The sequence below is a fragment of the Camelus ferus genome, chromosome 4 (assembly GCF_009834535.1).
Source record: "Camelus ferus isolate YT-003-E chromosome 4, BCGSAC_Cfer_1.0, whole genome shotgun sequence".
Lineage (NCBI taxonomy): Eukaryota > Metazoa > Chordata > Mammalia > Artiodactyla > Camelidae > Camelus > Camelus ferus.
Window position 1 is genome coordinate 50,126,728 of NC_045699.1, and position 27,471 is coordinate 50,154,198.

The window sequence follows — 27,471 nt, forward strand, 5'->3', positions numbered from 1 at the left end:
CACTCTCATAGTGTACTTCCCTGGTTCCTAAGTTATATTAAATTTCTAACTTTCTAGATTTCTCCATTTTTCCTTCTTACGTTGTTTCAGGTCTGGGCTACCTTTAAAGGGGACACTGTACTGTCTTCTTCTCATGAGATCATAGAGTCGTCTAATATTTGGAAAATACTGTCCAATATCTGCTTGACCCCCCACTCACCTTCTGCTTGACACTGGAAGCAGTATCAGTTTCACACTGGGAGAACTCCAGTTGTTGGAAAATCTCTCCAAGGGACCCATTTGGTTCGGACCTCTGGTTTCTCTTGCCCAGATGCACCGAGGTCAAATATTAGTTCTTAGAATGTTTCTGTAGTAAGATTGTGTATTCCTTACCACTTACATTATTATTTGCATTTCAGAATTCATAAATATGCATTCTGTAGGTTTTTAGCAAAGCATTTCATACATGTTAGATTAATAATTAGACAATAATTATATTATTATAATACAGCAGTTGCTCTATTTTCCATTAATTATCTTAAAACAATTCTGTAGTTCTGATAGTTATTATCTCTTACTTTATAAATGAAGAAACCAAAGCTTAGAAAGATGAAATAGCCTGTCTAAGCTCATAATAGTCAAAAAGTGGAAAATCTGGGATTCTCTTTTCCTGTGTTAGAACCAAGGTTAAAATACCCTTTTGTTGCTCTGTAAAGACTGGGTAATAAACAAGGAAGTTTAGTATTTTACAGAATTCATATTCAGCAAAATCCCAATTACCATTTTTGTTTTATCCCAACTTCGGCAGATTTCAAGTTTACTATTTCTACTCCCCTCACTGCATAGATTTGTCGCCTTTAGGGTAGTTCCTTAGCCTCTGCTGTGAAATTTGCCCTGTATTCTTTACCATAGCAAAAGACTCCTACTCAAACGATTCCATAGTTATTGTGCTGTTTGGTACTTTAACAGGTCTGGCCTTTGGGATATAACTGGCCACTTTTCCTCTTTTTCTCTTTAATTCTGCAGGAACTTTATTTTCAGTAAGAACAGTACAGTTATCCCTTTAAGTCACCTTGTTTTTCCTGTTCTGCAGCTTATTTTCAGTGTACTATCTCCCTGTAGTGTTTGTCTATCTTTTTAAAAATGCTTGGAGAAAGTTGGCCCCATTATTCTTATACAACATGTAGATTTAACACTAGGTCTAGGAGATTTGCTTCTGTTGTTTTTCCCCACAGTTCCTGGATTTAATGCAAGTACAAATTTATCTTTTAAACCCATTTTTTCCCCAATCTCCAAAGTTCTCCTAATGCAAGTAAATTTATTGAGTGCTTATTATATGTCAGGTATTCTCATATTAATTTTCTCATTTAATCCTTGCAGTAACCTAATGAGATAGGTACTGTTATTATCAGCATTATAGACTTCCTTCTGGCTTCAAGCAAACTTGATTCACAAAGCCAGAGTATTTTAGGCACTGGTTGTGTTTTTTGCTTTTTTGTTTCCTTCTTAGCCTCATTGGAGTTTTAAAATTTGATTTATTTTCTATTTATGATAGGGCTACATTCTTCTCTACCCATTAACTGACACCTTTCTCTCTTCCCCCTTTGGAGGAATTCCCACGTGGGATCCATGGTCATGTTTGGGATTTAGCAGAATTCCACTGTCTCAGTTTTGCGCTACCTCTCTCCTGCCTGGTCAAACAAATTTAAAAAAGGAAAGGGCATTTATAAATATATGCTGTCTTCCGTTTTGTCCCCCCAAAAGGGCGGTGGTCCTCTTCCCCACTATGATGAACCTTGCCTAGCTCTGGAAATCTATCCCAGATCAAACTGGAATCTACTTTCTGTGTAGGATATTACTCAGCACGTGTGCAGTTGCTCTTAGAATGTGTGTTCCTTAGTAAATTTATATTTAGGAGCACTGTTTATATCTAGATTTCCTTATTACTCATATTCATAGAAAGTATATTTTGCACTTGAATTTGGAGATTTCCCTAGAAAACATGGCTGTCAAATCCTTGTGGGAGTGCGTGCGCGTGCATGGTCACACACACACATATATGCTCTCAAATTTGCCTGCTGAACTCTGAGATTATTAGTCATGTTTTTGAAGACAGTTGTCTGAATTCTCAAATCATTGATCAAGTGTGTATGCACAGAAATTGTCCAGTTACAGTCTAGAATATGGGTCTAAATCTGTGTAATCGCCTACTGTGGCTTTATGGGGATAAGCCGAATAGTTTCTTTAGCCTTTTTCTTTTGGTGCTCAGTCCTATTCCTGTCCCTTGATAACCTAACTTCTTAGGCTTTGAGAAGAAGCATACAGAAAAGAACCATTCAACACCTTTAACAAAGCTAGTTTGATCTCATGCCTCTTTTTCTCCTAGAGACCTCACCCTGATCTTAGGCTTTTTAAAGGTGGCCGGTTAACCACAGGCCTAGCTCACTATACCCGTCAAACAAAAAATATGAGAACGTTTTTTGCCAAAATGAGTTTTTGTTTTTTTCTCCAACTGAAAGTTCAGTATCTTTTATTATCCAGTTGTGAATCTCGGAGGATTCCTGCAACATGGCCTACAGAAGTATCAGAACTTCACAGCAGAGTTAGAGGTTTAGCTTCTAGTTCCCTCTGGAAGTTATAAAGTAAAGCTCAATAAACGATTTCTGTAAAGGGACAGGTAAGAAACATTTCAGAGACATACAGTCTCTGTTGCAACCACCAGACTCCATGGCTGTGTTGTTGGCCACCACAGACGATAACATTCACGAGTAGCCACGGCTAGGTCTGTCACACACACCACATTTGCCAACCCGAGAGCCAGACTAACAGACAACAAAATGCTTCTGCTGGGCTGCACACATATGCAGCATGATTCTTCTTGGAATACCTTTTATAATGTTTTAATATTTTAATATCTTTTTTTTTTTTAAACCCAGGTGAACAAGGACTTTGGATCTATTTTTTCTACTCTTTTGCCTGGTGCTAATGCTATGCTTGCACCACCGGAAGGGCAAACTGTATTAGATGGCCTGGAGTTTAAGGTTGCCTTAGGAAATACTTGGAAAGAAAACCTAACTGAACTTAGTGGTGGTCAGAGGTGAGTAATTCCTTTGCAGTAATTCCTCTTATTTTATTATAATCCGTCATTTCACTGCCCAGTTTTATTTCAGTTTTGCTGTTCTATCTTTGCATGTAGAATTTAAGGAGCCTAATATAAGATTACAGATTTTGGTTAGAACATCTGATTTTTAGTAGGCAAAAGAAAACTAGAAAAACAATTATTTTCAGACATTGGAAAAGGAATAACCCGAGAGTATGATACATGAACGAAATGAAAGAAGATTGCTGAGCCCAGTGTTTACCTTAGCTTTCTCCCTAGGAGCAATTCCTTGATTGTAGGTGCAGGGAGGGAAACCCACACAAAGCCCAGTATTCTCACTAAGTGAGGGAAGCTCCTTACCTGCGGAGAGCCACACACACAGTCACTGAAGATGGTTATTAATTTTGTATTTCTTTCCCCTGCTGGATGTACAGTCCATAATCCTTGAATCATTCTCATGTGCCCTGTGTCATCTTGTAACTTTTATGGGTGTAGGAAATGCTAAGACCAGTTAATTTCTCTTATGAAATCTTTTGTCATTCTTATGAGTAGAATAGCAGCCCACTCTATCTTTTTCATTATTGATAAAATTCCTAAATATGTTAAGAGTCTAAAAGACAGTTTCTGCTGCTTGTCAATTGAAATTAAGTCCCAAAATTTAGATCCCAGTATCTTTAACTGTTTTTGCCAAAGTTTCAGAAAAATTTGAGGAAAATACAGAATGTATGCTTATTTTCTTATTGGAGCCTAAAAATTATTTCCGTAATTAAGATGATATAAGCTTTTCTTCCCCAGATAAACCACAATTCAGCATAGTAGTTTACCTCTTGGTAATATTTTTTCCCCAAATGATTAAGTTTAGAGCTCAATGCATTAAGTATTTGGCATAGAAAAAGCCCATGAAACATAATTTCAGGTTGCTCGAGTGCCCGCAGCTACCTCCTACAGAAGTGAATGCAAGGCTCCCTGTTGTCGGTTTTTATTGGACTCTTTCATTCAGTTCCTTTGCTAGAAATTTTGGTTTCACCTTCCCAGACCGCCTCTACTTCTATAAACTTTTCTTCTCCTACTTACATGTTTCTTAATAAATACCCTGTTGGAATACAGTAAGCATTAGATTGACTGTTTAGTGCTGCATGCCAGGAGATACTTGAAGTTACAGAATTAAGTGTGTTACAAATGTTACTGTGACTTTTAGTCAACATTAGATAACTATAAACATTTTGTATTAAAGGGTTTTCTATAAAATGTTTAAGAGAAATATTGTAAGAATTCTAATTCTTCATACCAGATTGGAACAAAAACAGGTACAGTTAAAGGAGATGTAGGAGAGAACTGAAAAAGAGCTATAGAATCTATGAGTGGCCGTAACTACAAACTTTAAATAAGATGTATTAGTCAGGCTTGCCCAGAGAAACAGAACCAATAGGATATATAGATATAAGAAGAGATGTATTATAAGGAATTAGCCCATTTTATTGGGAAGGCTGAGAAGTCCCACAGTTTGCTGTCTGTAAGCTGGAGAGCCACTGGTGTAATTCAGTCTGGGTCTGAAGGCCTGAGAACCAGGTGGAAGCACTGAGGGCAGAATATGCATGTCCTGGCTCAAGTAATCAGGCAGGAAGGGATGAATTCTTTCCTCTTCCTCTTTTTACTAGTTAGGCCCACAGCAAATTGGAAGATGTCGGTCCACTTTAGGGAGAGAGGGCAAACTGCTTTACTGAGTCTTCCAATTCAGATGCTGATTTCATCCAGCACACCCTCACAGACACATGGAGAAAAAATCTTTAGCCAAGTATCTGGGTACCCTGTGATCCAGTCAAGTTGACAAAATTAACCATCACATAAGAATTGTTCGAACTTCCGACACTGTGAAGTGTTTAGAGTAATGAGCCATAATCTGTACATAATCTGTATTCTCAAATAGTATCAGTAAAAAAAAAAAAAAAAAAAAAAAAAAAGAGTATGCATGTGTTTGTGTGCATGCACACGTGGGTGCATACGTAGTAAAAGTTTGAAAGGGGGCACCTAAACCAGTTACACTGTTAGGAAGGCAACTGTCTTAAGTAAGTATATAGCCCTCAGTCACCTGCTACTTAGGCATCTAATAGGGAATTGGGGAAGGAAAGAAAATTAGCACTAACTGTTAAACACTTTCTTAAGGACTAGATGCCAAGCATATCTTAATTATCTGACATGAAAGAATAGTATATATATATATATGACATATATATATATATATATATACCTGTTCTATTCAAAATAAAGCTCACTGAAGAGAGGAAAAATGGAAAGGTAAAGTAAAACATTTTAATACAACAGTGTTGAAGTTTGATGCTTTAAATTCTTTTCTCCATGGCCATCTTTCAGCTAAATCTGCACTATTCATAATAATGATAACAGGATAGCAGGTTTGTTCAGTGTTTTAGTAAAAAGTGGTAAAATCAAGTTTTGGTGGCTTTTCTTCCGGCCTTCTTTTTTTAGGTCTTTAGTGGCTTTGTCATTAATACTGTCCATGCTCCTCTTCAAACCTGCTCCAATTTATATCCTGGATGAGGTAGATGCTGCCTTGGATCTTTCTCACACCCAGAATATTGGACAGATGCTACGTACTCATTTCACACATTCTCAGGTAAGAATGAGAAAGAATGCCACAGAATACTTCTAGTATTTGTTTTCCTAAAACTATTCTTTGATAGTGGTCACTGTAAATAAGGTATTTAGGATTGAGGAATACTGAAACTTTGTGTATCTCTTTAAATATATGCTTCTATTCAAATGAGTATAGAAGGAAAGAGGGTTTTCATTTGTTACTAAAGAAAGAGCCTGGCATTATAGTTGTCAGTTGTAGCATGAGGGAGAACCTGAGTTTTCCATAATTTGGAATTGTTTAGGGTAATTATTTTCTCTAGCTAGTTGCCAGGGGGTGCACAATCAAAACAAGACTGTTTCAGGGATATACCTGAAAAATACCTCAAGAAATCATGTGGCACTATATGGGGTACTGTTCAACCCTTCTAGAAAGTAGAGAAAAACCCTGTGAAGCTAAAAACAGTTTGTTTCTACTAAACTGCTGCTGCAGGAACTAGGGCTGCCAAATAAGATTGTACAGATAATGCACTGAACAGCTCTGGGGGACTTCACTTAACACAGTTATCTTAGACTGTGTGTCTATTACAGAAGTTTTTCAACAGATAGCAGTGAAGTGGTACCTTTTCTTAGTTATATAGATGTTCCATTTGAGCTAATGATAGTGCTGTAGGAACCTGAAACTGTCTTTGATGTTATTAAAGTATCACAGAGAAAAATATTTCAGCAGGGCATTTACAGCGAACAAGAAGACAGTGAAGCCAGCTGTAGATAGCAACAAGGAGTCAACCAGCAGGAAGCAGTAAATGTGGGGGAGGAGGCACTCACAGTACAACTGAGAGACTCCTAAAACTGAATATGGAAAGAATTCATTTAGGTGCCTAATATAACTAGCTGTTACCTGCATTTGAGGATGTTTATTTGCTTGGAGCCAAGAGTTTAAAATCAAAATATCTCCCAATGATTCTTAACTCCGAGTATAAAAAGAGTGAACAAGAATATTGCAAAATATTTTTTATGCTTTGCTTTTCTTTTTCCCTTAAGTTCATTGTGGTATCCCTAAAGGAAGGTATGTTCAACAATGCAAATGTCCTTTTCAAAACCAAGTTTGTGGATGGTGTTTCTACAGTAGCCAGATTTACTCAATGTCAAAATGGGAAAGTTCCAAAGGAAACCAAACCCAAGGCAAAAGGACCCAAATGATCACATGGAAATTACAAGGACAAACTTACTCCTTCAGCTTGACCTGTTTTTTAAACACAAACCTTTTAAGAACTTGGGATTTATCTCATATGTTTATATAAAAATTTAATATTTTGTTACTTAACCCGTTTTCTCTTCCTTTATGTAATCACTTATAAATGAACATAAATTCCTCTTTTCTGAATTAATGTTAACTATGGTCCAATTACTGTGATTGTGATTTTATGCATGTCATCAAATGCTTTTTCTTATACCAGTCTTTTATAGATTAGGGAACCTGAGATTTGTAGTTGGTAGTAGATTTTGTATGTAAAAGCAGAATTACAAAGGAACAGATGAAATTAAATTATAGGATAAATACAGCTGACAGCTTTTAATAATTAGTTAATTCCTAAGGTAGTAATAGTGTGTTTTCTATTGCTAATAATGTCATATAGGTAAAGAAGAATTATAAAGCAAGTAACTGGACCAACAAAAGGAACACAGAGCTCTTAGGCGAGCACTGAGCTATTTCTGGTTAGTTCCTTGATGACACAGTGCCAGATCCCTGATTTAGACTCAGATGGGAAACTGATATTGAAAGATTTCTCTCATTTTAATGCTGAATATCATGTTTCTATATGCTTAGTAATTGGTCTGTGCAATCTTTTAAAGATTATTTTAATAAAAGCTTGGGAGAATGTGTTGCATGTTGCTCTCTGCTGTAGGTTTATCTGAAGTCTCCAAATATTTTCAAAGATTTTTGTCAGCCTTTTCATAATCCAATCAATGACAATCTATTGGTGAGTGAAAATGTAGGAGCCAGCAGACTAAACCAACTTTATCTTTTTCCTTTAGTCGGATACATATATAAATAAATAGATCCATCTGCTGTACCAAAAGGATTCTTAAAATTTGATAATTATTTCTCAGTGTCCTCTGCTTTCCAGTTCAAAAGTATGAATTTCCTTTAAGAATTCAAATGATGGCGCTAACAAACACTGAGAGTGATGCTTTATATGGTTCTTAGTATCTCTTGATGCATTGCTAGAACAGTGTCTCAACTCTCCAAATCTGGAAGGTTCTGACATGATCTAATCTGACCTTGGCCCCACATTTCTTCTTGACACTTGAGTCATAGTTCCTTTGTGGTATCCTCTTCCTATACATGCTCATAGTTCCTGGCCCTGGATTTCACATTTCTTATCTGTCATCCTGATACATATCTGAGAATGTCAGGTGACACCCAGATAGCTGATACTGTGGGGCACATTGGAAAGGAATGAATGTGGAATTAGTTCTGCCCACTGTGGGAGGAGGAGACAAAGCTGTAAATGCTGAGTTATATAGGAAGTCCAATATCACATGCAATAAACGTAAGTTTACTTCTTTTCAAATGAATTGCAAATTGTTTGCCAGAAAGAATTAGGAATTACATCAATTCACACTGTCACCAGTATAGTATACCTGTTGACCATAACCTGTCAGCACTGGTTGTTAATTTTAATACTTGTGATTTACTAGTTATAAAAATAGTATTTAATTGCTATTTTAACTAGCATTTTATAAATAACTTGTAGGATTGGACATTTTGCCATATGTACTAATTTTCTTTGCTAACAAATCTGTTTGCTTTCCTAATTTGTCTTATGTACAGTTTTGCTTTTTGATGGAAACCCTCAAATATTAAATTTTTGTGAATAAAGTTGTCATCATTTGATTTAGAGGGAACACATTAAGGGGGATGGGGTCATTTGTTTCACACATCTGTAATAATGAGTAACATTAATATATATCTATTAATATAAGTTTCTGTACATCAGACACTATTCATTTGTACATCTTTTCACACTTAATCCTAATAATAATGCAGTGAGGTAAGTACCTTTATCATCAGCACTATATACCTAAGGAAACTGAACTAAGCAGAGGAGTCGGGAAACTCGCCCCCAGTGTTAACACAGTGAGTGACCAGAAGGGTTGAGGTACAAGTATCGGTAGTCAGTCTCCAGAACCTATTATATATCACCTCTCTGACAGCTCAGACATCTGCATTTATTGTACATAGTAAATTTAAGTAAATCTGGATGAGTAGTATGCACAACATGTGAAAATTATCTTTAGGAAGAACCTCAAACATTTGAAGAGAGGATTCCTTGTACTTTTTGGGTTTTTGTTTTGGCATTTCAGGTACGCTAGTAGCAAATGCAAAAGCAGACTTGAGAATCCCTCTTCCAACATGGTAGAGTAATCTAACTCCCACAGTCATGTCATCTGCAACTGGGGCAGTTTCTTCCTTTTCAGTCTGTAAGCCTTTTATATTTTCTTGCCTCACTGCACTCACTTGTACTTCCAGCACTATGTTGTATAACAGATGAGAGCTGGCATATTTGCTTTTTTCCTCAAAATTAGAAGGAAAGCATTCAGTCTTTTACCACTGAATATAATGTTAGCTATGGGCTTTTTCAGTAGATGTTCTGTATCAAGTTAAAGAAGTTTCCTTCTATTCCTAGTCTGATCATGATTTTGCCATGGATAGGTGTTGAATTTTCTCAGATGCTTTTTCTGCAGTGATATGATCATAATAACTTTTTCTTTAGGCCTGTTAATGTTATGATTACACTGCTTAATTTTTAAATATTAAACCAGCCTTGTATCCCTGGGATAAACCCCACTTGATCATGATGTATAATTCTTTTTATGTGCTGCTGAATTCTATTTGCTAATGGTTTGGTTATGATTTTTATGAATATTCATGAGGGGTACTGTCTTATAATTTTTTTTTCCTTCTATTTTTTGGGTTTAGGGTAATACTAGGTTTGTAAAGTGAATTTGGAAGTGTTTCCTTTTCTATGTTCGGGAGGATTGTATAGGATTCCTGTTAATTCTTTAAATATTTTGTAGAATTTTCCTGTGCAACCATCTGGACCTGGAGATTTGGGGCGAGGGGAGTGAAATAAGCACAATTCCTTGAATAGTTAACAGGGCTGTTTAAAGTATCTGTTTCATATAAATGACTTACGATAGTTTGTATTTTCTGAGGAATTGTTTCATGTCATCTAAATTGTCAAATTTGTGTACAGACGTTATGGTATTTCTTCATTATCCTTTTGATGTCTTAACTGATGTCCCTTCTTTCATTCCTGATACTGGTAATTTGTGTCTTTTTTTCTTACCTTTGTCAGTCTTACTGGAGGCTTGTCAATTTTATTGTCTTCAAAGTACCAGAGTTTAGTTTCATTGACTTTATTATTTTTCTGTTTTCAATTCATTGAGTTTGTTCTTAGCTTATTTCCTTTTTTCTGCTTGCTTTGGACTTAGTTCTTCTCTAGTTTTATGGTGGAAGTTTAGATTATCAATTTGAGACCTTTTTCTAATAAGCAATTATTGCTATAAAAAGAAAAATCCCTCCTAAATCTTTTAGCTAAAACCTCAACTGCATGATTTTGATACATTGCTGTTTCATCTTCCTTAAGTTCAGAATATTTTCTAATTTACCTTGGTATTTCTTCTTTGACTATTGGGTTTTTGGGGAGTGTTTTTAATATCCAAACACTTGGGGATATTCCAGGTAGCTTTACTGATTTCTAGTTTAATTTTGTTATGGTCAGGGATCATACTTTGTATCATTTTAATTTTTCAAAAATTGTTGGAAAATGATATATTTAAGTGCTTCTATTAGAAAATTTTAAAAGATACAAACTCAGTGGCCTAAGGTTCTACCCTAATCTTTATTCTAGATAAATAAGAATAAAAGTAAGCTCAAATTAAATATAAAATATAAAGATGTAACTAATAAAGGATAAAATCAACTATATATGAAGACAAAAAAACAGTGGAAAAAAAGTCAATGAAACCAATGTCTGGTTAACAAAAAGCAACAAAATCAGTAGCTCTCTAATTAGACCAATCAAGGAAACCAGAGAAATTATAAATCACTCGTACCAGGAATGAAAGAAGAGTTGCCAGTATGGATCTTACCTTACTTAAAATACAAAATTATGACTTTTTGTGCCAGTAAATTTGACAGTTTTAGACAAAATGGAAAATTATTAGGAAAATAAAAATCACCACAATTGACATGAGACAAAACCTGAATAGCCTCACATCACTGATACTAAATAGCTCTCCACAAAGAAAACCCCAGTCCCATATAGTTTCACTTAAACATTTTACCACTCAAGGAAGAAATAACACCAGTCATAATTACAGTCTTTCAGAAAGTAGGAGAGAATACTTCCAACTTAATTTATGAGGCCAGTGTTTTTCTGATGCTAGAACTTGACAAAGACATTACACAACAATAGTTCTCATGAGCATAGGAACGAAAATCCTGAAAATATTAGCCAAATCTCAACATCTATAAAAGATAAGCCATTTTCAGGTTTTTTCAATAGATGTTACTGACAGCTAGATATTTATATGGAAAAATAAGCATTGACTCTTCACAGCATACACAAAAAATAACTAAAAATGAGTCATAGACCTAAAAGTAATAGAAGAAAACAGGAGAAAATCTTGGTGGCCTTAGATTAGGCAAAGATTTCCTAGGACACAAAAAACCATAGAGAAAAACAGGGATAAATGGAACATTAAAATTGAAAACATCTCTTTAAAAGACATAAGAAAAAAATCATGGACTAGGAGAAATTATTTTCAATGGATAGAGCTGACAGAGTTACATGCAAAATGTACAAAGAACTTGTAACTCATGTGTTTAATATTTGCATGAATAGTGCAAAGGCAATGATAAGGCAAACTGTCACCTTGGGGTAAATCAGGGCACTACCACACTGCCAGTAGTGCTGACTGCATTCTCCACTGCCATGCATTTGAATTTTTTTGTGGCAATTTCACTTGACTGTCTTTAATGAAGCTGTAAACATTATTTTATGTCCCAACCTCCTGAGTGCATGTCTTTAATAATTTGAGTGATAAAATGAGAATTATGTATAAAGCACTTCTGCTTATCAAGATGGTGGTTATTTTGCAGAAATGCAGTTTCAGTTGGGGCCTGAAGTAGCTTTTTTTAATGGAATTCCATTTTCACTTGAACAGATGACTGAGACAAACTATGGTTATTAAGTCTATGGTATTTGGTAGACATGTCTCAAAAGTGAACACAGTGAGCCTGTCAGAAGGACCTGACATTTGTTGCAAATAATAAAATTGTAGCTTTCAAATTAAAATCAGAATTTTGGCTAACTTGTATTCGTCATTGTGAGTTTGACATCTTCTCAATACTAAAGACTTTGCTGACAACGAATGGATTTTTTTTTTATATTATGAAATGTGTTAACATTTGGAAGATCTGCATAATTCAGAGGTATTTTCCAGTGACCAATGTGTTAGAAAATCATGCATGGGTAAAATGGCCATTGTAATTACAGGAAGGACCACTGGACTTTCACGTTACAGGGTAACATTATTGATAGAGTTTCACATTCCACACTGCGATTTTAAGAAGCTGTCTTGTTGCATTTTGTTGTTGGTATCAAGAAAGAATATCTACATTATCTAATACTCCTCCCTTTTTCCAACTACATAATTATTTCCAACTCCAGACAGGCCACTTGGATAATCTGTCCCAAGTTATACTAGAAAGGAATGGGAGCAGGGTTTAAACTCAGACTATGTAGTTGAAAAGCCCATATTCCTAGCCATTATGATGTAACAAACTATGAATTAGGTATTCTGGGTTTGCACCTGGAGCCGAGAGAATATTTGCATAATTTTGCGTAGACAAGATTCTCTGGTTACTTGTCAGGCATAGGTGGGAGTAAGGAGTGATATATTTAAATCCATTCTAGAGAATGAAGATGGTGGTTTAGTCCTAAGGCTCAAGTGAGAATATGGCTACTAATTCCTAAAGGTATGACAGAATAGTAGACATAAGTGATCCCTTTTCTTGATCATAAGTGATCCCTTTTCTTAAGAGTTTTCGTCAATGGCCTGAGGCTTCACATACTATCTGTCCTTTACAAGACAGCTTTTCTTACGTGGTTTATAGGATGAGCTCTGTTAACTTGATGGTCATTAAGCACCTGAAGTTCTTTTAAACCTCAAGGCCCACTTTTGCTCTGTTCTGCGCATTGGTCCTAGTAGACACAGCTACCCTATTTAAACATGCTGGCATTTTAAGCCCTCTAATGACCCACCGGAGGAGTCCAGCCTATCTTCAACTAACGTCTTTAGGAACAAACCTTACTCCACCCAGTCGGCAATGGCTGCCACTCCTGAACACTGCTTCCTGCTTTGTTTTTGCCGATGCTCATCTCCATGTGGAACAGTCACTCTATACCATCCTATCAGCAGTGCACCCATACCTCAAGATCCTACTCAAAAGTCACTACCTCTGTGGATGCTTCTCTATTCCCAGCCCCTTTCAAATGGCATCAAAAAATGTTCCAAAATAGTAACTGAACAGGTTTTAGTTCTTTTAGCAGATTATAAACTGCTGCGTGCCTCTCTCTAGAGCTCATAACCTATTAATGCCTTGATCTCAAAGATTATTTGCTTAGTAAATGAGTATAAGGAATCAAAAGTGAAAGATGGAAGAGACCATGGTATTAAGTTATGTCCCATATTTCCTGGATTATCAGGTTGACTAGAATGAGACTGATCCATATTCACTCTGAAAAGTTACTGTTCTGTTATAGAACCATGCTTGTGATGAAGTCTCACAAACTGCATAAGCAAAGATTTCATGCTGGAGGCTTTTCCTCCAAAGGAATTGAAAGAGTTGATAGTATCTGCCCTTTTGTATATTATCTATTACTTCCTAGTCTATTTTTGTAGGTGTGAAAACTATATAAGTTGTCTAAACTATTGTATTCCAAAGCTGAAAGGTTTTTATTTCACATCCATCAACTTTACTCAGAGACATAACTGTAAATCCCTTAGTAGATTGGGTATAGAAGTTTGCTTTGTTGCTAATTATGTAGGATTAAAAATTCAAGGCTGATGTTAATCTGAAGAAAGGGAAAAAAATTAAAAAATTTTTATCTTGAGATTGCTTCCAGCTCAGCGTAAGAAGGCAGGTATTAAGCACATCCTGATTACCCGTGCTTTGGGGAACCAGAAAGACCCTGAGTAATTTACTTTTATAAATAATTCCAGTACTTTAAACCAAATCTTCCACTCCCTCTCTCAAGTACTTTCCATCAGGCTAAATGAACCAAATTGTGTGTGTGTGTGTGTGTGCGCGTACGCGCGCACACACACACACACACTGCTGCTAATCCATGGCCCATGCTCTTTCCTGTGGGTTGGTACTGAAACATTTAAATGGCAAACAGCAGATTCAGGATAGAGAAGAAAGGAAGAAAACAAGCACACGTTTTGCATAATTTCACCTGCCACCTGACTTTAACAACTCAAAGTTGCTGTGATCATTCTCGCAGATGAGAACACACAGGCTCAGAGAAGTTAATTTACTTCCTCGGTGAAGGTGCAGCAGAGTCAGAATTTGAATACCTCTTTAATTCCAAGGTTCTTGATCTTTCAACTACACAGCTGTTCCTAAAACATTACTTAAAAATGTAAAAACTATTCAAAAGGGAAAAAAAAAAACTTTCCACACAAGATTTACTTAAATAGGTAGGAGCCTAACTTTGAAATGAACTCCCTTTGCTTTTTGTGTTCATAAAACTGTTAAATAACAAAACATAAAAAATAAGTATTATATAAGCCATAAAAAAGTTTAGCTCAGTAACGTTTATCTAAATTACACAGATAAAGGTGAAATAGCTATTGCTTAGAGAGAGAATGATATTAGCAGCAGCAGAGCAGTTTCTTGTGATTTCAGCGTGTTAATGAGAACCTTGCAATGACTCATTCTCCCCACCGCTCTCCTCACTCTTCACCACTATCAAACGTTGTATCCTGTGCTAGAATGTCATTTGCTGATCACCTACTAGGTACACATATTAGGAACACCTCTGTTCTTTTATTTCATGGCCTATTAAAATACCTCTACTTCATGCTAAAGAGATTGTTATCCAAGTAGAAATGAAATCACCCTGCAGTACTTCAGATGCAAGTTGTTGAGATGAGTCCCAAATATGTATGTATTTATTTTTAAATTTGCTAAAATAAAAGCACAAAACTTAGCAGACTGTGGAGGCGTTACAGACCCCTGAGAACGTATCCTGAGATTCCTCCCCAGAGATCCTGAGATTACAGTCTGAAAAAGACTGCACTGTGCTATAGCGAAGACAACTTGCATAACTTGTACAGACGATCATTATTCTCTGACAAAGGCAAGCTTCCTTCCACAGGAGCATTATCACTAGTGCTTCTCTGTGTTCTTATGGAGGATACAGCTGCTTAACCCCCCTGAAAGGTGACAGCTTCAGAACACCCTTCCTGACTTATCTGGGGACTAAGGAAAGCTAGCTGGAACAGCTCTCCCATTTGGGATCTCATTTTTAATTTCTCAAAGGCCTGTAAAAGTGTCAAATGTAATGTATTTGTTGTGTCTCTCTCATAATGTGAAACTGACAATACCAAACTGATAGACTGACTGAAAAGTTAGAACTTGGTACAGGTTTGCACCCTCTTGAAATGTATAAGGTATGAGAAAAAAACATGTTAAACCTATTCCCACCAGCATAAATAAAAATCATTCTCTATATAATAGGCCAAGTGTGCACGTCCAGTTACGGTGTACATCCCGTTGTCCTACAGGTTAAGTCTCCCCAAATGAATTTTAAACACTTTGGTCTTAGGGAGTAGGCTCATTCTAGCATTATCAGTGCCTAAAATCCCCAAACACACATCTCCTAAAGAGCTCATCTGATTCAACCCTGTTTTTTCCCTCTTGAGGCAGTTTAAGCCTAGAGAGGTCACGGGACGTCAGGCTGTCTTATGCCCAGCCCAATTCTTCATCACGTGTGCTGCCCAAATCCCCTGCTCACTCTGTGTCCCCGTTACTTCAGTTCTTTCCTTTGTGCCATTACTCAGACTCTCCATGCTATCTTATATGTTTCTTTTGCCCGGAAGCTGTTTATTCCAATCTCTGCCTAGAAGTTGTCTCTAGATTGTTGAAATCTCAGAAGCTTTGCCCAGATAGAGTGAGTTACTGCCCCTTCTATACTGCCTCCGTGTTTTTAAGACCTCTCTTGGAGCACTTGCCATATTCTTTCCGTGCTAGCCCCCCGCAGAGCAGGAGGGCAGCGGCACCTCTTTATCCGTAGTGCCTGGCGCAGTCCCTGACAAGCAACAAGTATTTCATAAATGGCAAGTATTGCTCTTGTTAAAAATCTGTCATTTTAAAGAGAAAGATAACTGAGGAAATATCACTCGGACAAGAGGTAGAGCAGAAGTGTCTGCAAGAGGTTCATTACATTATCTGTAGCCAAACCACACAGCGTAGGCATGGAGGTTCTTCTGTCCAAGGGTAGGAAGGGAACGATCCTTTACTGGAAGCAAAAGGTAATGCCATTCGAGGGAAGAGGGAAGAACATGCATAAGGCATGAAAACATGAAAAACACTGAATGCTGGGGAACTGAAAATATTTGTATGTGCCTGGATTATAGATTATGTAAATGGAGTCAAGAAGCGAAGCTGGAAGGTGTGGAGAAAATGGAACCCTTGTGCACTCTTGGTGGAAATGGAAATTGGTACACCCACTGTAGGAAACACAGGAGGTTCCTCAAGGAATTAAAAATAGAACTACCACATGATCCAGCAATTCTCCTTCTGGGTCTTCGTCCAAAGAAAGCACAAACACTGACTCAGAAAGACACGCACCCTCACGCCCACTGCAACATGATTCACAACAGCCGTGACATGGAAGCAGCTTAGTGTCCACTGACAGATGAATGGATTAAGGAAATGTGATATGCACACATACACAACAGATCATTATTCAGCCATAAAAAGATCTTGCCATTTGCAATAACATGATGGGCTTTGAGGGAATTATGCTAAGTGAAATCAGTCAGACGGAGAAAGACAAATGCCGTATGATCTCACTTATATGTGGACTCTAAAACAACACAAGAACCCAAGCTCATGGATACAGAGAACAGACTGGTGGCTGCCAGAGATGAAGGGTGTGAGATGGGCAAAATGGGTGAAAGGGGTCTCAAGGTGCAAACTTTCAGTTACAAAATAAATAAATCATGGGGATATAATGTACAACATGGTGATTATGGTTAATAATACTGTATTGCATATTTGAAAGTTGCTAAGAGATCTTAAAAGATCTCATAAGAAAAAAATTTTGTTAACTATGTATGGTGATGGATGTTTACTCAGCTCACTGTGGTGATCATTTTGCAATATATACAAATACTGAATCATTTTGTTAGACACCCAACACTAATAAAAGGTTACATATCAGTTTTACTTCAATGTTTTAAAAAATGAAGCTGGAAAGGCATTCTAGGACTGGATTGAGAAGTCTATTTGACTTGAAACTGTCCTTTTAAATTGATTTGAATGGAAAATTGATGCTAGAAAAGCTAATCAGAGATCAAGAGAATAAAATTGAAACTCCCCCCTAAGATATAAAAGGAAAATATTCAAACAGGAGGAAAAAGATGTAACAAAAATTATTCGGCTATGGATGTGGACCCATCACCTAACCTTGAAAATTGAGCACAATTCTAACAAGAGCAATAATGAGAGACATAAAATGTTCCTGAACAGGGAAACAATACTACAAAGGCAAGCAGAAGATGTTCCTCCATTTAAGGCAAAATCATTGGAAAAAGAACCACACCTAAAACAGTCTAGGCCCTCCGATTTGCTTTAAGTTACAAAGGCACCATCTATAACTAAACTGTAAGTTTGATATATTCAAACGCAAACTCACAGAGGGAGAATTATTACTTCACTAACTCTTCAAAAGTCCAAACACACTAATGAAATTCTACTACAAAAATTTTTGGTGCCTCCTGCTTTACCTAAACTACAGACATGAAAACAAGCCTAACTCAGCAACCCAAGATGGAAACAAGGTTTGCCGTGTATTAGGTGCTTAACCTAAGAGGGAGTCCAGGTAACAGCATCAGAGCCAACGAGGCTCGCTCTCAGGAGCCCCTCGTCGTCTCACTCCTGCCTCACGAACGCTCCTCTGTACTTTCCCTCCTGAACCAGCCACTCAAGTCCTCCTGACATACTTGGTTCTCACGCTTTTGCCTGGCCTCCTGGTCTTAAATGGCATGCTCTTGTAGGTCCTTTGTCAGTATTTCTGCAGGACAATTTCTGTCCAAAACTATTCACTTCCCACCCGCTGCCAACAAGGCCTTGTTCCCACCTCACTCCCAGGCCCAGCCTCAGTTTCTAAAACTACAGCCCAGGAGAAGCCTTGCATCCACTGCTCGTCTGGGAAGGAAATTTGAATCTAAAAATATTCTAACGAGCAATTTGACTCATACACTTTTTCCTTTCTCTAAAAGAGTATCAAAAGTTTGTGACAATAATGCCAACGACTCTAGTTATTGCAGGATCCCTCAAATCAGTCACGCTCTCCCCTACAGCCCAGGGAACATTATCAAATACCCCAGATCAAAGGCTCGTTGCACATTAAGTTTATAAATGCAGCAGCTGTCACAAATGGAAGAATTTCTTGGCATTCAGTCTTTCAGGATGATAACCACAGACTAATGTGCTGGCGCAAAGACCTGTTTCAACCGTGTGCAAGATGTGGTGGATTCCACTGAAACTGCAATTAGCAGTCTTCATGTTTTTACATTTTTTTCCTGAGAATACATGCTCAGAGATTTTTCAGGTTTAATTTTTAGCTTCTGAAGCCAGGTATCATAATACAAATTCCTGGCTTTCCTTGAAAACACTCCATTTCAATTGGTATTTTCTTAACAGCATGTATATTTTATTTAATGTTAAAAGGTTTCCAAATGGGCTTATTAATACCCGCACCTTCTTTCTGATTGGTATGACTCAAAAAATATGATAAGTAGGCAGCAAGTATTTGGAGAGGGAGAGGCATCAGTTTGTGGATCACTTTTGTTAGAAAATATGGTGGGGGGAGCTACATGTTGAATACAGCTGCTATCCGCCATTTCCCTAGAAAGCAAAAATGCCCTAAACCACATACCGCTTTTCCATTCTATATGCATATGAAACAAAATTAGAAAGTAGTGCTGGAATTTTAGAATTAAACTGGGATATTCCTCTTATTTTCAAACGTTCAATTACAACATTAGAATTCTTTTAACTATTTTATGTATTCTGAATTATAAGAAAAATGGATGTGCACGGCAGAAACACTCAAGTTGTTTTTATACCATTAATTAAAAAGAAAAATATTGCTCCGCCTCACCACCCACACTCTTATTTCTAGGGTATGGCCTTTGGAACACTTCTGTTTTAGTCTTTCTTTCCTAATTAATATTAACAATTCCCTTTCCACTGTGTTAGTATTACAAAGTTTCAAAGTTTTATTTGAACAGGTTTCTTTTTGACCCAGGAGATACGGAAATGACCTTCCTATTTAATTAGTTTGAGCAGAAATTCTACCATGCATTCTACTTCTGATTTGCATTCTCAACCAAGTATTGCGATCAATCTGTTCCTTGTGTGTAGTGGGCTTCTCAAGCTACACAAGGCAAATCGACTTTAGCCTAAGACAAGATTTCGAATTGAACAGTATCACATTGGTTCACCCTTATTTTCCTCTCATTGGTTATATTCTTTTCTGTCACTTTTACTGTAAACATAGAACATTAGTTTGTCTCTGAGCCCATTCAACTATTTTTACAAAAGAATTCAAGGCAATGTCTTGTGTCAAGTTTTCTGCTGCTTTTCCTACAGCTAGTTAAGTTTCAACAATGAGCGGCACAGCTTCTGTATAGTGTGAGTTATGTTCAGATGATGTTGACTCAGTTTTGGCATCGTGGTCCACTGACCTGCCTCACTCCACTCTGGGTAGAAAGAAAATTATACCCTGAGGGAGGAACGAACTCTTTTCAGCCCCACCCGTCTTAGGAAGTTTCTCTTGGTCAAAACACAAATGTGCATTTTTCCTGACTGAGGAGTGCTCCTAGAAGGATACTACATGTTTACTTTTTTTCTTATTACATATAATTTTGAAAGATTACATAAAAGCTTTGGAAGGTATTGTGCAAAACATGAAATCACAGGATAGTGGTATTATGAGTGTTTTTATATTCAAACAATTAATCCATATTATTGTTAGGTATATATATTGTTATGTAGTACATTCCACATTTTAAAAATAATGTTTATGAGGAAAACATTGTTAAGAAGACTAGAAACAGCCATAGTTTGTATCTGAACTAGATGCTGGGATACAAAGAAAGTTACGCAAAGAAAATTGATTCAACTCAGAAGAAGCCTAGTGAATAATATGACATTTCCCTGCTTGAATTATCCACGCCTCTATTCTGTTTCCAAGTCAGCCACATCTGACTCGATCATACACATTTACGTCAATTTATTAGCCATCCATCTGAAAATAAGAGGAAGATTCTAACAGTAATGAAAGTGGATAGTGAGAATGTTCAAGAAATAAATAACCACCTACCTATATGTAAGCACTAGGCTGTCAGACACTTCTGGCCGTTAAGTAAAAAATTTACCAAAAAATCACTTAACAGTATATTGTGTATAATATGATTCTGCAATATAAAATACAAAGAATAAAGTACTTAAAATGCAGAGAAAATATGCTTTAAAACTTTTAAAACAATAAATCAAAAAATCAGGAATTAGGTGCTTCCTTTTCTCTCAATATCTATGAAACAAGATAAACTCTATGAAATAAGATATGATTAAATAAAAGAAAAGCTTGAAATAAAATTGTGCTGAGAAGCAGGTAAACTAAAAGAAAATACTGAGATAAGAAAATTCATAATGATACTAAAAAGAAAAACAGAATTATAATTTACATTAGAAGCAGTTAAGGTCAGTCTAAAAAATCAAATCAATATTATGGAAAACAAACATGAGGTACTCTTTCAGTTACTTAAAAAAAAAAAAGGTAAAGAGAGAAAAATAAGTAATGAAAATTAACAGTTTGGCCAAAAGGGACCTAATACACAAAAATTAGTTCCTAAGGAAAAGTCCAGAACAAATTTTCCAGAAAAAAATGAAGATGTAAGGAAAGAATATTTGCCTGAGGTGAAAAAAGGCTTGACTTTAAAAGGTCTCACTGAGTGTTTAATGCTTAATGAAGAGAACAACATCTGGATAAAACCTTTAATACATGTATAAATAATATGTAAACATACCTAATTTAAATGTAAAATAATATATATGTACTTTTCAACACCCCTTTATGATAAAAATCATTACCAAAGTGGGTATAGATGGAATTTATCTCAACATAATAAAAGCTATTTATGATAAATCTACAGCCAGTATAATACTCAACAGTGAAAAGCTGAGTCTTCCCACTAAAATCTGGAACAACACAAGGATGCCCACTCTCACCACTTCTATTCAACGTAGTGTAGGAAGTTCCAGCCACAGCAGACAAGAAAAAGAAACAAAAGGGATCCAAATTGGAAGGAAAGAGGTAAAATTGTCATTATATGCAGACAACATGTTACTATATAGACAACCCTAAAGACTACACAAAAAATACTAGAACTGATAAATTCAGTAAGGTAGCAGGATACAAGATTAACATACAGAAATCTGCTGCATTTCTTTACACTAACGAAATATCAGAAAGGGAAAGTAAAAAAAAAAAAAAATTCCTTTTAAAATCACATCAAACAATAAAAAATAAAATACTTAGAAATAAACCTGATCAAGGAGGTGAAAGACCTACGCTGAGAGCTGTAAAACACTGACAAAGGAGACGGAAGAGGATTCAGAGAGATGGAAAACTATCCCATGCTCTTGAATTGGAAGATTTAATATCGTTAAAATGGCCATACTATGCAAAGCAATTTGCAGATTTAATGCAATCTCTATCAAGTTACCCATGATATTTTTCATGGAACTAGAACAAATAATCCTAAAATTTATATAGAACCATAAAAGACCAAGAATTTCCAAAGCAATCCTGAGGAAAAAGAACAAAGCTGGAGGCATAACACTCCCAGACTTCAGACAATACTATAAAGCTACAGTAATCAAAAGAACATAGTATTGGCATAAAAGGACATATGGATCAATGGAACAGAACAGAGAGCCCGGAAATAAACCCACAGTCTTTTGCTTAATTAATCTTTGACAAAGGAGGCAATATACAAGGGAGAAAAAGCAGTCTCTTCAGCAAGTAATGTTGGGAAAACTGGACAGTCGCATGTAAATCAATGAAGTTAGAACACTCCCTCACCCCAAACACAAAAATAAACTCCAAATGGCTTAAAGACTTTAAATATAAGACAGGACATGATGAAACTCCTAGAAGAGAACATAGGCAAAACATTCTCTGACAAAAATCATAGCAATGTTTTCTTAGGTCAGTTTTCCAAGGCAATAGAAGTAAAAGCAAAAATAAACTACTGGGACCTGATCAAACTTACAAGCTTTTGCAGAGCAAAGGAAACCATGAACAAAACAAAAAGACAACCTATAGAATGGGAGAAAATATTTGCAAACAATGCAACCGACAAGGACTTAATTCCCAGAATATAGAAACAGCTCACACAACTCAATAAGAAAAAAACAAAGACCCCAATAAAAAAATGGGCAGAAGACCTAAACAGACATTTTCCAAAGAAGACATACAGATGGCCAACAGGCACATGAAAAAATGCTCAGCTTTGCTGATTATTAGATGAATGCACATCAAAACTACAAAGAGGTATCACCTCACACTGGTCAGAATGGCCATCATTACAAAGTCTACAAATAATGAATGCTGCAGAGGGTGTGAAGAAAAGGGAACCTTCTTACACTGTTGGTGGGAATGTAAATTGGTGCAACCTTTATGGAAAACAGTATGGAGGTTCTGTAAAAAACTAAAAATAGAGTTACCATATGATCCAGCAGTTCCATTCCTGGGCGTATATCCAGAGAAAACTCTAATTCAAAAAGATACCTGCACCCTGATGTTCATAGCAGCACTGTACACAATAGCCAAGACATGGACACAACCTAAACGTCCACTGACAGATGACTGGGTAAAGAAGCTGTGGTATATTTATACAATGGAATACTACTCAGCCATAAAAAGAATGAAATAATGTCATTTGCAGCAACATGGATGGGCCCAGAGATTATTATACTAAGTAAAGTAAATCAGACAAAAAAGACAAATACCGTATTATATCACTTCTATGTGGAATCTAAAATATGAATACATATGAACTTATTTCGTATTATCTTATCATACAAATGAACTTATTTACAAAACAGAAATAGGCTCACAGACATAGAAAAAAAGTTTATGGTTACCAAAGGGAAAGGGGGTAGCGGAGGGATAAATTAGGAGTTTGGGATTAGCAGATACTAACTACTATATATAAAACAGATAGATAATAAGGTCCTGCTGTTTACCACAAGGAACTATATTCAATATCCTGTAATACACTATAATGGGGAAGAATATGAAAAAGAATACGTGTGTGTGTGTGTATGACTGAATCACTATGCTGTACACCAGAAACTAATACAACATTGTAAATCAGCTGTACTTCAATAAAAATAAATGAATAAATGTACTAGAAATTCATAAACATTTGGCAAAAATGTCTGACAAAGGAAAAATCTCTGACTGGCGTTGACATCTCCTTCATAATATTATATATCAAAAGGTATTTGAATAGAAGCTATACAGGAAAAAGTTGTAACAAATGACTTCTATATTCAGCCAAGTTGATAATCATTTAAGAAAGCAATAAAACATCATCTCAGTTAAGCGAAGCTTAAAAAGTATCGCACACGTAGTCTTCTTAGGGCTAAAAACAAAAAAACGAAACCAAAAAAAAATGCCCTCCAAGAAACAGTCCAACTACTCAAGGGATGAATTAAGATATAGAATTAAATAGATGCAGTTTAAAATGTTTAATAGAGACCAATGAAATCAGCATTGTTGAAATTATTTAAAGGATTACAAAATAAGGCAAATGCAAAAAATAATTACTGAAAAAAGCAATCAAATGACCAAAGCCTGGGTGTTCCCTGTCCATAATACACTACTTCCCATCAGTGTCCATTTAAATGCTTTCACCAATCACTTGAGTTAGGAAGTGAGGTAGGAACCTTTTTATCTTTATTTCATCCTATACTGAACTCAGCAGTATGACATTAAAAGTGGCCTCCCTGTTTTTCAACATGCAATGTGTAATGTATAAATTATTCAAAATTTGTTTTTACATAATTATTTGGATAAATTATTCAAAGGTTACACCTGTTTCACCAGTTTTAAAGTCCATGGTGACTATCCTCACAATTATCACAGAGAACCATATACCATATATATCACCTTTAAAAACAGGAAAAAACCCTAGAATAAACAATTATGTCATATATTTGTGGCATCACACAATAAATGGATTCCAAAACAAGGTTCCCAACTAATCTTAGTCCAGACTGTATCCCAGTGGTGTCTAACTTGAAGGGTTTTCCTTCCTTCTGGTTTTTTTATTTGTTTGACAAACTACCTAAAAAAAACTCAAATAGGTTAGGTTTACAAAGCACAACCGAGTTCCATAAAACAAAGAAGTTATGCGACACAGTAAGGTTTACTACATTTCCATTAGAAGTCTACAGTCTAATTATTAAGTGGTCACAAATCTGTATTTCATGCAAAATAAAATTTCTGTGTAATAATAGTTTATTATAATTATGGTACCTTAAATTTATTCGGGCTCTAAATTTTATTAGAAGCATTAAAATGAAATTAGAAACAATTGAGCTCCCAATTTACTGACATACTGTTAAAGAAAGTCAGGTCCATAGGCCAAATTAACTCCATGTGTGCATTTAAACAGTAAGCGCATGTTCAGATTGGTGCAAACTGGGTTTAGGATGAAAATTTCTATGCCAAGAACTTGGAGACACACTGACTTCATCTGTATAAACCACTTTGGTCTATAGGTAAGGTAACATTCAGAAATGCAGGAACAGTATGGACAGAGGTAGGATCCAGGTGTCAAATAGCTTAGCGGTTCCCAAGTTCAAAAGATTTATAAGTGACCATCATGTATAGTCACTGATTCAAACGCAGGCAAATCTATTCATATTTCATCTTGCAGATTTAGGTCATAGAATAGTTTGGTGTAAGTTTGGTGTAAGCCTTTTACAACTTCATAAAAAGATGGGTAAATTTTGACTATATCCATTACAACAAAATTTTTCTCTTTACAAAAATATGTAAGTCACTATTGAAAACACATATAAGACAATAAAAATCACACACAATGTCATTATCCAGTTATAACCAATCCACATTGTCAGGTAAACACTTTTGGTATTTCTTTCTAAGTATGTAATATATACTTTTTTATTTTAAAAGGTGCATATCTTCACATTTTTTCTTTAATATATGAATAATTTGCAGATGTTTTCATGTTCTTTTACTATAAAATTTTATATTATATGTGATTTAATGCATTCATCAGTTATAGTACACATGTTTACATGCAACCTCTCTATATGTATGTTACATGTATACATATATGCTGTAACCATGATGGAATACATTTACATTCAGAAGGCAAATAATTATGGAAATTGTTCATGATTTTTTGTAAAATGGAAGAAAATATAGAAAAATCATGTGCTTTTAAAAAAAGAAATTGTATACAAACATACTATATATGTGTATAGTGTGTATGTTTGTATGTGTATAAAATAAAAAATAGATATTTTAGCCAATGTAATCACTGTGGGCCTTTGACTGTTTCCCGATTTTGTTATAAGTAACCTTGCAATGAACATTAAATCTTTGTGTACATCCTTATATATTTCTATTTTTTTAATGCCTGTTACATGATACAGGTATCTAATATGTGTTAGTGAAATGAACAATTCTCAAAGCATTTGTAAATTTAATTGCAAACATATAATACTGAAAATATATTAAATACAATAGTAAATTTTACTACTTAGCTTTTTGCAATGGCCTCGCAGCCTGTCTGTCCTTTTGTCTATTTCTTCACGAGTTTATTGCTCACACTACTTGCAGTATCCTTTAAAAATAAAGATCTGACCATGTATTTCTTTCAAAACTCTATATGTATTCCCTCTTATCCACAAACTAAGTCTACAAGGACAATGATACGGTCATGGTGGTCTGCACTTCAGGCTCCGTCTCCACCACAGGGCTCCTTCACTCTCAGTTACCTTGCTGCGGCCGTAACGTGATGCACACGCTCTGTCATCCCCACCCCTCATGCACTTCTTCTTCGTGAACTCTCGTTCTTTAAAGCCCAACTTAGGCATGACTTCCTTTGTGTCATGAATTTCTTCATGCTTCCAGGATTCTGAACGGTCTTCTCATATAGCCCTCACAACTCTGAACTGTGTTTGTTTATATTTCTGACTCCCAAAGTTAGACCATGAACTACTTGAGTTCAAGAATTATATTTTCATCTGTTTTCCTAGCACCTTAATACAATTAGTGAATAATCCATTTTCTTCAGTATGGGTTTAGAATCACGAGGATAACTACAATGCTTCACACACTTCTAACCACCTTAAGAACTTAACATTTATCCAAGTGATCAAATACTATTATAATTTAAAGATTAGATCTGGTAGTCACACGAATTTGGGGTTTACAAAGTCCATTTTTGACACAGATAAACAGGACACCACAAATAATTTCTGTAGTTCACCTATTTCTAATTTCAAATAAAATGAATTTAAAAAGTAACCTCTAGAATATGGTTTTTTCTTTGCCCAAGCTCTGTATTTCTCTTTGTGTGAATAGGGGATAAGCCCATAAACAAAATCCCACAATATTTTGGAAATATGGCTCATAATAACCCCAAAGTGTCCTTAAGAAAAAAGAATTAAATTTTTCCCATGGTAGCATAGTTTGTGTAGACTAGGGTTACTCTGTGCGCTGTCCTGTCATGATATAACTTATGTATAGGCAATTTTTACTATTGTCCTCCAGATTTATCACTTAAATGAGCTTTCTTGATCCATAAAAACTACAAGTAACCTTCATAGTCTGGATTTTCTCAACCCAGCCTACCTGGGACTCAGGTCGACTTGAACTTTAAAAATAGCAGTGCTGAACATGTTTTATGGCTTACCTCAACATCAGAGAGCAGAAACATCTATATCATGTGTGAAAACGTTTGACATGGCTATAAAGGGGGGCTGATTTAGGTATATCAGGGTCAGGACAATACAGGTGTTCAGAAGGGCACAGGAAGCGGGGCAGAGCCTAAAAAACTGACCCTAGAGGAGGCTAACTCTTGGGGAGGGTCTAGGGTGCACTGTCCTTATTCTGTCACCGCAGATGCCAGTTAGGCAGTTGTGGACACAGCAAGGGAACTCTGGGCACAACAGAACCCTTGGAGTCGTGAGAGAAATATGAAGCTTCTCAGCAGAAAAGTAGTGGGTAAGACTTCATAAAAAATCATTGCTGGCTTTAACCAAAAAGCAAGACTCATCTCCGAGGGCTCATCTAGCCATTTGCCTTCTTTTACACACACACACACCCCCCAACACACCTCCATGCCAAATGGAACAATTTTTCCTGACCCCCTTTATT

General features: G+C 36.0%; 1 protein-coding gene across 2 annotated transcripts in view; it reads left to right on the forward strand.

Moving 5' to 3' along the window:
* Positions 1-8,555, forward strand: part of SMC2 (structural maintenance of chromosomes 2) — a 46,942-nt gene extending 38,387 nt beyond the window's left edge. For both annotated transcript variants that reach the window (XM_014559908.2, XM_032478100.1), the window contains 3 exons: positions 2,916-3,076; positions 5,564-5,711; positions 6,713-8,555. In XM_014559908.2, coding sequence (XP_014415394.1) covers positions 2,916-3,076; positions 5,564-5,711; positions 6,713-6,871 — 468 coding nt within the window. In that variant the 3' untranslated portion in view covers positions 6,872-8,555. The remainder of the gene's footprint in view (positions 1-2,915; positions 3,077-5,563; positions 5,712-6,712) is intronic.
* The last annotated feature ends 18,916 nt before the right edge of the window (positions 8,556-27,471 follow it).